This window comes from Arachis duranensis, chromosome 7, assembly GCF_000817695.3.
Source record: "Arachis duranensis cultivar V14167 chromosome 7, aradu.V14167.gnm2.J7QH, whole genome shotgun sequence".
Taxonomy (NCBI): domain Eukaryota; kingdom Viridiplantae; phylum Streptophyta; class Magnoliopsida; order Fabales; family Fabaceae; genus Arachis; species Arachis duranensis.
In genome coordinates, this window is record NC_029778.3 from 45,335,952 (window position 1) to 45,346,480 (window position 10,529).

The window sequence follows — 10,529 nt, forward strand, 5'->3', positions numbered from 1 at the left end:
AACTGTTCGACCTTCCCATCAAGCTTGTGACCCTCCAAAACCAATGTTTTGTTGAAAATTCACGATTTTTGAACTATCAACTATTCTTCTAGTTTTTTTCAAACATTTGAAAACTCTGTTTAAGGTCCTATGTCTAGGTTTTAGGCTACAGAATATGTAAGTTTGGTGATGGAGCTAGTTTTGATATCGAAGGAGATTTGAAAAGTGAATGCTTGACTTGATGAGATATTAACAGTGATCAATGAGACATGATTGAGAATAATGTTGATATTTATGAATTATGATTGAAATATTTACTCAAATTATGTATTTGAAAATTATCTAAGACACGAGTTTTCTTGGGTGAAAGTAGTGACTTGTCACCACTTGTTCTAGATTGAGACTCGATACTCTGTTAAATAACTATCGCAAGATGTGACTGGGCACTTTAACTCCCCGAGTTCTCTCCCATGGTCCTGTTTACACACACACACACACACACACACACACACACACACACACACACACATATATAAATATATTTGAACTTGGGGTTTTTTACATGGATATTTTTGAGCTTGGGGATGTGTGCATAGAGAATCTATCTAATGGTTAGCTACCGGATATGTCGGGTTTGGCTATATAACCGACAGATGAGACTCATTAGTCATAAGATAGACATACATCATATGCATTTGTATGTTTTTCTTGAGTGTGCATTGTTTGGTTTGCCTAACTGCTTAGCCATGTTTATTTGTTACTTGCTGTACCTGTTCTCTATCTGTGTTTTCTTTGTTTAATTTATATGTGTATGTATTTCTGAGAGACCTTCTTTTGCTGGAGGTGTGATGAGGGTTGTTCCATCTAGAGGTTAGGAGGTTTGAAGGAAGCAAAAGGTGCAGAGTTAGGTTAGAACTAGATTCCTATAGATAGATTACTGAATTTCTGGTTTAGTATAATCTTTAAGTAAAAATCGGAGAGTCAGAGTTCTAAAAATGCCTTTGGCTTTCTCAGGACATTATTTATTGTCCATGCGATCACCTTTACCATGCTAAGAACCCCCCGATTTTCATTCCATACATATATTGTTGTTTTTCAGATGCAGAACGCTACTGGAGGCTCTGTTGAAGCGATAATCTACTTTAGACTTTGTGTTTTGTACTATATATATATATATATATTCTCCACCTTGTATATATTTGTATTTTGGTTATATGTATGTATATGTATACTCTGGTCGGTCTTGGCATTGTAAGTCGAGTATGGAGCTTGATATCTATCTCTTTTGGAATTATGTTCTTTATATATATGCTATCCTTTCCGTTCGCTCTTTGTCATCCATTTTATGCTTACTAGATGCGAGAGGTGCGATTATCTATTACGCTTTTGTTTAGCTTTTTTTTCAAGATTCCTAGTTATAACTCCTTTCAACTATATATGTATATGTCTTTTAGTTTTAGAGATCGTAATACCTCACCACCTCTTATTTACGACTTAAGCGGAAAGCTCTGTGTGGTGGGGAGTTACGTTTCTCCTCATCATCTTCCGTGTCATCTTCTTTTTCATCTTTTTTCTTCATCTTCTCCTTCTTATTTTATTTTCTCAAAATTCTTCTTGATTTACTCTCTTGAGAGAAATAAAACCAAAAAGAAGGAATGTGAAGAAGAAGGAAGAGGAACACGAAGAAAAAGGAAGAGGAATGCGAAGAATGAGGCGGAGAAACGCGAAGAAGTAGAAGAAGAAGGAGGAACAAGAGAGGAATGCGAGAATGTTTACGTAGTTAGAGCGTGTTTTCACGCTCCACTAATGAAACTGATTTTGTAACATTCTTACTATCAGAATATCACGCTTTTGGCTGCGCCACTCAGATAGCGAGGATATTACGACGACTTCTATATACTTAATAATAAATAGGAGCCTTTAACTCAAAAAATTGTATCGTTGTTTCCTTTTAAAAATCGAAAGTTCTCTTTTACTTTATACAAACATACATATACATATACAGAAAACTTCTTACAAATATTATATGCATACAATTCATACAAATTTTATCCCTCTTACAAAAATATCGTGACAAAGGCGAGGGGAGAAACTATGACCAATATATCCAAACAAAACAGCACAGCTAAGAAATCACCAAAACTTCACATAGCTTCCTCCTTTGTCCTGAAAAGAGAAGTCTGTAGATGGGTGAGAACATTATCCTCGCAGGTTCTTAGTAGAGAGTTTAAGAATTATCATAAGAGGATATGCATAAAAGAAGAATGAATTTTAAAAGCAAAGATCATCATTCGTCTTGTGAACTTTTTCAAAACCACAACAATTAATTATCCAAAATTCAAAGTTCTCTTTTTTAATTATAAGAATTTCCAAGCTCAAATAATATCCCATAACATAATCAAGTACAACCTCGGGCACAATACAAAATCAACTCACGACCTCTGGCCAACATATAAACAAATCACCACTCGGTATCAAAATAGAATCCATCACAGGCACAAACAATATAAGACAAACACAATTAGAGAACAGTTACAGCAAGTACCACAATTAACAGTTATAAAGAATTCATCAATAGGCAAATCAAAACACTTAGGCACACCCAAACAATAGCAAACAAATACAGTATGATGCATGCCTGTTCTATTGGCCATGAGCTCACGTGTTGATTACATTGCCAGAACCTAACACATCCGGTAGCTAACCTGGATATCGTCTCTCAACACGAACGAAATTCTCAACCTTCTAGAAGGGAATCTTCACCCTTCCAATCAGAGAAAGACTGTGATGTAATAATAGAGAATCCTCAACCTAACTCGTTCATACAATAGCCAGAAATTGAATCGAAGAGAATCCTCAACCTTCTCCATTCAATTCCCCTAATGTAACAAGAAAGGGAATCCTCAATCCCTCTTGTCCACCGCAACAAGAGAGAGAATCCTCAACCTCAACTTGTCTATCGCAGCAAAAGAGAGAATCCTCAATCTCAACTTATCTATTCGTGAGCGGGACAAAGCCAACGTTTTCACCACATCAATCCAAATCTCATTTCCATCAAACATAACCAAGATTATAATCAGGATCACAATTCTTTATAATCATATTTCAATCAAATATAATCTTAATCATAACCAAAAATTAAATTAATAATACAGAATTGAATCGAAGGGAATTCTCAACCTTCTATCCAACTCCCCGATACGACAAGAGAGGGAATCATCAACTTCAAGTTTATCCACCGCAACAAAAAAAGGAATCCTCAATCTTAACTTGTCTATCGCAACAAGAGAGAGAATCCTCAATCTCAACTTGCCTATTCTCAAAACCCTTTGATTAATAAATAATTAACTTTTTGAATCTTTAACTAAATAAATGAATCTCTTTTCGTTTTTACTCAAAACTAAATAAGTAAATCATGAACCCATTTCCCAAATCAACCAAATCGAAAGTCCAAAATTAACTTTAATAATCTATTTCATGTTTAAACATTTGAATTCAATTATTTTTGAAAACCACTAAAAACTTTCAAAGCTTTTCCCCAAGGACCCAAAATATAATTCTTTGCTTAAATCAACCCAAGCCAAAATAAGTTATTATATTATATCAAATTACCTTAAATCAAGATTTATTAAATTAAATTCTACGACAAAGTCTTTAAATTTAGAGGGGCAACAACCAATTTCATTTCTTTAAATTCATTAAAAACCTTAAATCATAACTCTTTAATTCATATCAATTCAGTAAAACTCATTTCCATTCAATCGAATACCTGGAAACAGAATCATTTTTGTAATTAGCCAAACCAAATTGAAAAGCAAGTTAAATCCTCATTTTCGCTCAACTCAAAACCCTAAACTAACTTCAAAACCTGTTTAAGTTTAAGACTTCTTCAAAAGACTAAAAAATCATACTGTTTGCAAATCCAAAACGTAACCATTTATTCTTTGATAATCACTTCAAAGTTCACTAAAACACCCTAGATAATAATCTTTTCTTTAGTTAAATCAAAATCAAATAAAATAATTCTTTAATTAAATTAATCAAAATAAAACTTCTAAATTCTCATAAAAATTTTGACATCATCTCCCCTAAAAATCAGACTTTGCCACTTTTCTCGCGTCCCTATCAAACCATTTCTCAAACTCTTCTCAACCGTTTCTAAAATCAAATCAATACCAATATCAAATCATTTCTCAATCCTTTCCAATGAGTTCAAAATCAAATCATTCCTCAATAAGACATACAAATCAAATTTCCAAATCAAGCTTTTATTCACTACCACAACGCTAACTCAATAATCAGAAATAACTACAATTCAACCATGATCATAACAACTTTAAACCAAGTACAAAATCTAACTAAACATCGTCAATTGATCAATAAACCAATCATGCAAGTAATTGCGTTCATTCAAGACAACTCAATTCAATCCATAAGACTTACGAAATCACAAAAATATATTTTTCATATTAATATTGACTTATAACAATTCTTCAAAATAACATGAGTTTTAAGAAAAAGTCCCTACCTAAACGCGACTCAACTACGCGACAAACTCCGTTTTGTCCTCTTTGTTCATAGCATCAGCAACCGTAACGTGCACAAAAACTCCGCCATAACGCTGTGATAGCAACGAACGCAGCATGCAACTTCAGTAACTCAACTCCAACACATTAACATCGCGAAAGCCTCAGTAATATGTAACAGAATAGCGACAAAGAGAGGTTTTCGGAGCAAAATGACTTACTGTACCAAGAAAAAACAAATAACCGAATAGCCGCAGCTCCAACGGTTGACTCTGGTGAGCTTTAGCAGCGGCGGTTATTGCTGGTGACCACCCAGACAGCAGCAACGGCGGTAGGGAACGGCAGCACTAGTGACAGAACGCGATGGCAGCAATGGGATGCAACTCTTCCTCTTCCTCTCACTTGTTCTCTCTCTTTCTCTCTCATCTGAGCTCCACACCACGACCACGACGAACCAATGGTGGCAATGGCGACGAACGCAAGGTGCGGCGGCACCCAACGGCTCCGCCCTCCTCCATGCGACCTTCTTTTCTCAGCGACGGCAATGTATCCTCACAGCTCCATGGATGGCGACGAAACTTGGCTCAAAGGCAGAACAGGCTGGATGGCTGCGGGGCGTGATGGTGGCAATGTGGCACAGTGGCTAGGCGGGGTCTCCCCCTCCTTGTTTCTTCCTCGCAGCTCTCTTCTCTCTTTTTCCCTTTCTTTCTTTCCTTTATCAGCCGTGTGTGTAGCTTGGGGGATGACAACGAGAAAGAAGAGTAGAAGTGACTGTGTCTATTAGATTTAGGGTTTGAGTTAGGATTTTAAATTTTGGAATTTTTAGATAATTTGATAATTTTAATAAAAATTAGGGATAATATAGTAATTGAAAATTAATTTTATTTCAATAAAATCATCTTTAAAGAAAGTACTTTTTATTCATAAATTTATAAATTATTTTTAAATAAATTCTCTAATTCAAGAATTAGAAATAATTAAATTAATTTTTTTTAAATTATAAAATAAAGTTTAAAATCTAATTATTCAAATTAAAGCATATAAAATCTTTATTATTATTCAAGTACTAAAAGTTTAAATCATAAATAAAAAAATACCGAATTAATATAAAAATCTTTGAAAATATAATCTTAAATAAATATCATAAATCATAAATAACTTATTATTTAAGTTTCAAAAATTCGAAGTCTTACAGATTTTTATTAGATTTGGACCAATTTAATTGAACTTGATTGCTAAAAAAATTGGATGTGTAGCATCTCTTTAAGATCTAAACGTCTTTTTTTATTTCAAAAAAAAAAGGAAATTAAACACTATTCAAGCACGCAAAATTTAAGTAATTCTATCACTCTGCATGGACCAACATTTTGTCAGGCACACAAAATTTGAATTCGTAAAAAGTTTAGCTCTTAAATCCATAATTTGAACGTCTAACATGGAAAGTTAATCACATAACTCTAAGAACATAATCCTCTCTCAAACTCTTAGCAATTCATATTACTATAATTTCCTAGCAAATCATCATAGACTTTAGCAATTCTCGTTATCAATTGTTATATTGATGTTATAGTCATAGCCAACATTGATCCTTCTGTGTCCGCACCAAATAATGTTGCACCAACTCCCACAGTATTGCCATTGAAGACTAGGCTGCAACATCCCCATTATTCATCTTACACGGGATAATTCTAGGGGTTGGGAAGCCATATCACAAATCACCTTGCACTTGCTTGGACTATGAGGCCTTAACTATAATAATTAGAAGAAAACCTATATGCCACCAACTTAGACAACAACCGTTTGCCATGGGGCCAGGGCGCATCATCATGATCGAAGTAAGATATCTATATGCTGAAAATAGGATGCTTCCTTGGCTTCGAATCAAATAAAATCCGCAGGTGTCATATACAGAAAATTCTGAATGTGATATGAGTCCTTCTGTGCAAGTACTCAAGGTGGCGGCAAATTTTATGGATTTTTATTTTTATGATTTACTTTACCACAATTCAGGTATTGTCAAATTCAAACAAAATTGATCACTTATGAAAAAGCTAAAGAAAAAGAAAGAGAGACCTTAAAATATATTACATTGCCTCTCTGTCTTTGGCTGATGCAAAGATAGTAAATAGACTAAATATGTTACAAGTTCCAAACGTTTGCAAAGATAAAGTGAAATAGCATAACAGAGAAGGAAATAGAAGAAAAAGAACGTCGCCTGAGAGATTCGAACTCTCGCGGGGAAACCCCATGTACTTAGCAGGCACACGCCTTAACCACTCGGCCAAAGCGACACTGATGCAACATGTTCTGTCCTTGAATTATATTGACAATAGTGGCTCTAGTTGATCAGACATAGGCCACAAAGTACCAAACGAAACGTAACAAACGATAGACAAACCAACCTATTGTATTGAAGAAGGTTGCGTGCGGGCCCCACTTTCTCTCTCTCTTCACCTTCTTCAGTTCTCCTCCCACCCCCTCTCTCTCATCTTAACCATGACTCCTCGCTGCCCTTTCCTGACTCCTCAGAAACTCAAAGTCAAACTCCTCACTTAATTGATTAATCCCCTCCTCCACAGCCGCTTGCACCAACACCACCCATCATGGCGACGGCGACGGGGGCGGAGGAATCAGAACTCAATACCTATTGGTGCCACGAATGCGACATGAGCGTCGCCCTCTCCTCTTCCCGTTCTTCCCCTCTCATGTGTCCCCACTGCCGCACCCACTTCCTAGAACTCATGGACTCACCTTCCCAAAACGACGCCGTTGCACCACTCTCCTCTCTCTCCCTCTTTGATTCCCCCTTCTTTCACCGCCTAATCCACCACCACCTCGTTTCCAACTCCAATACCAACACCACCGACAGTCCAAACGACGACGTTGCTTTCGAGGACCCACTCTCTTTACTCTCCCCGTCCCTGATTTCCTCCAAAACAGCGTCGTCCAAGTCCTCCGCAACTGCCGTCCCCGTAATTCTTGTCACCTCCGCGTTGCTCTCCCAGCTCGATCCAACCGGTGTCGTTTCGTGCGCGGTGTGCAAGGACGACATTGAAATCGACGAGGAAGCAAAGCAGCTTCCGTGTAACCACCTTTACCACTCCGATTGCATCACGCCGTGGCTCGAACTCCACGATTCGTGCCCGCTCTGCCGGTTCCGACTTTCGGCGGCAGAGGAGGAGGCGGAAGGGGAGGAAGAAGACGGCTTCGATGGTGCTTTGACGTCGAGCGAGATCAGGAGTCAGCTGAGGGCGGCGATGGTGAGGCTTTCGGAGCTAATGGAGGAAGAGGAGGATGATTTCTACGGGTTGAGGACCACTCTGAATCACATTGCCTCAAGGCACGGCTTGATTGGCTCCAATGGTGCATCTGTGGTGAGCGAGGAGGGTGAGGGTGGTGATTCGGAGAATTTTTCCAGAATCGGTGGTGGCAATGGCAGTGAATGAAGGGGTGGTCTTGTCTGCAAATTCATCAATGTATAAGGTACAAAACATAGCAGTTTTTTCCTCTTTTGGTTTGCCTATAGTTTTATGTTTTGGTATTGTGTTAGTGATGAAGAGTTGTTAGCCTGAAATTGTTGTTATGTTAAGTCTGTGCCGAAGATCATGGAGATTTCCCTCTTGCTAATTGAGTTCTAAGTTAATTATAACTGCCACAGTGTTTAGTAAAATGGTGATGGTGTGTGTATTTGCTGTTCTTGGAAGATCTTTCATAATGAATCTATCAATTTTCAGCAAGTGATTACTCAAAAATTGTAATGTCCGATTGTCTTTTGGTTTGGTTACATGATGCTATTCAATACCACCGACTTTTGCATTTGGTATTGTCAAGTTTTTAGGATTGGCAGTTCAAGAGTTGGAGTGAGATGGAATGTAATAAGGTATTGAGAGAACTCATTTCATCCGTCATTCATCTTGCACCTTATTTACTCCCATCTCTTCTCATCGGGTGAGTGTTATGGCATAAGGGATTGCAGGCTGAAATTAATAAGAACTTAGAGTTCTTGCAACTCCATTTCCTTCTATTGGTATTTCCAAACAAGGGCCTTTTCTCTATCCTATAATATCAGAACAATGGTATCAGTGTATTGATATTCCTAAACTATGCCAATTGTATTCTATCCTCATTTTGTTCTATTTCATTCCTAACAAAGCAGTCTTCTAGTTAATTACATTTTCTTATTCGTATGCAATAGAAGGTTGTTTCCTTCAGTGTTAGATATGCACCTTGATTTAGGACTTTAGGCATGGTTTTATAAGATAAGCAAACAAACATAAGGAGAAAATACAAATCTTATTGTTGATGTCAGTCATGTCATGGATATTTGAAATGCTGAATCACATCTTGCATATTCGTGCAAGTCATAACTCCTTTTCACCATCCTGTGTGTATGTGGAGCAACTTTGTCTACTTTATATTTGTGGCAGCATAGTTGGCACTAATGCCTTATAGCACATGTATTTCTGCATAGCCATTATTTATAGCCATTTATCTTCTATTTCAAAACAAGCTTGTGAACTAACATTGTCTATTCTGATATTTGATGGCAGGTATATAGTGTATTAAAAGAATCTTCAAGTTGTATTGCCATAGATCGTCTTAACAAGTGTAAATCTGCACCGACGATTGTGCTGTTCCAATTTTTCTTTGGATCACTCCATTAGGTAGTTGTAGTATTTAGTATATAGCTGGAAATACAATAAACTGATTATGCACGCGAGTAAGCTACATTTCTTTCCTCGCGTACCCATCATCCAGTCTCTCTATGTTGGTCCTTGAATTTGGATTCTCTACTCGTATTTACCCTCTATTCTAGGCAATAAAATCTTAGATTCAGCTACTGTTTCTTGTTGCGGTGTCTGAATTGCTAAAGTAGATCCTTTGCATCGAATAATTTTGTTTAGTTTTTCTTGGTGTTTCATGAAATTGTATATGGATTGAATCTTCTGAGTGTGGCTATGTAGTATGGAAGAGCCTTTATATGCATATTCGTTGTGTCTTGAAGCTTTGTTTTGATCTCTACTTAAGAAATGATTTTTTATTTTAATTTTAATTTTTTAATATCACTTTAACTTCAACCATCTAACTTCTCCCATATTATTGGTTAAGTACTTAAGTTTAATGCTTTTAAGAATGGATGATATTCTTGGGGCTAACCTTAACGTGGTTACGGGGCATATAAACTATCTTCGTCTCAATTAATTTTTTTTAGAATAAAGTATCGTTTTTGTTCTTATCGTTTGGGAGATATTTCAAAAATTTTTTTTAATGTGTTAAAACAGTAACAATGTTATTCTACTATATTTTCTGTTAAAAAATGTTTATGGGAGATATGCACATGGACATCAAAAACTATTGTGGTAGATTGCTCTCATTATTGATAGAGGAAAAAAATAAAAGTAAAACTAAAAAGAATAAAATGATAAATAATTTTTTAAAAATTTATATTTCAAATAGATTAGTTTTTAAAAAAAATATACCAATAATGTTTTTTAAAATAGCAGATATGGATATATTATTTTTAAATTTATCTCTTATGATTATGATAGAATGTCTTAATTTGATAACTTGTACACGTTTGTTATTCTAAAAGACTTTATTGGTACTTTTTTTCTTTAGGGATTAATTTATCTACTTTATTGGTACTTTTTTTTAGGGATTAATCTATCCCAAATATAAATTCTCACGTGTTTATTTGTCACTTTACTCAACTATAAAAAAAAAAACAATGACAATATAAAAGTCTAATAATTGAAATTGCTAAAAAAAAGGAAAACAAAGAGTAACAAGGAATTAGAGATACTACTCAATTTGGTCTCTGAACTTATACATGAATCTCAATTTAATCCTTAAAATTTTAATTGCCTTTATTTAGTCCCAGAACTTTACAAATATTACTCACGTTAGTCTCTGACGTATACAACGAAATGCCACGTTGGACGCCAAACGAATATATTACGTGACCTTTGAAATGTTTGCATCAATTTAGTCTCATAGCAACTATTTAAATACCTAATCCCCAAT

At 35.8% G+C, this 10,529-nt stretch overlaps 1 protein-coding gene and 1 non-coding gene across 2 annotated transcripts; one reads left to right on the plus strand and one right to left on the minus strand.

Moving 5' to 3' along the window:
- Positions 1-6,714: 6,714 nt before the first annotated feature.
- TRNAS-GCU (transfer RNA serine (anticodon GCU)) lies at positions 6,715-6,796 on the minus strand. The gene has a single exon. It is a non-coding gene; the product is annotated as a tRNA-Ser (tRNA).
- A 140-nt stretch (positions 6,797-6,936) lies between these two features.
- On the plus strand, positions 6,937-9,509 carry LOC107458862 (E3 ubiquitin-protein ligase RING1-like). The gene is made up of 2 exons (XM_016077072.3): positions 6,937-7,988; positions 9,056-9,509. Exon 1 carries the CDS (start codon positions 7,109-7,111, stop codon positions 7,949-7,951), a length of 843 nt encoding a protein of 280 aa, XP_015932558.1. The 5' UTR covers positions 6,937-7,108; the 3' UTR covers positions 7,952-7,988; positions 9,056-9,509.
- The last annotated feature ends 1,020 nt before the right edge of the window (positions 9,510-10,529 follow it).

What these genes read in the sequence shown, in the direction of transcription:
- LOC107458862 (XM_016077072.3), top strand. Translation starts at nt 7,109, where the DNA reads ATGGCGACGGCGACGGGGGCGGAGGAATCAGAACTCAATACCTATTGG.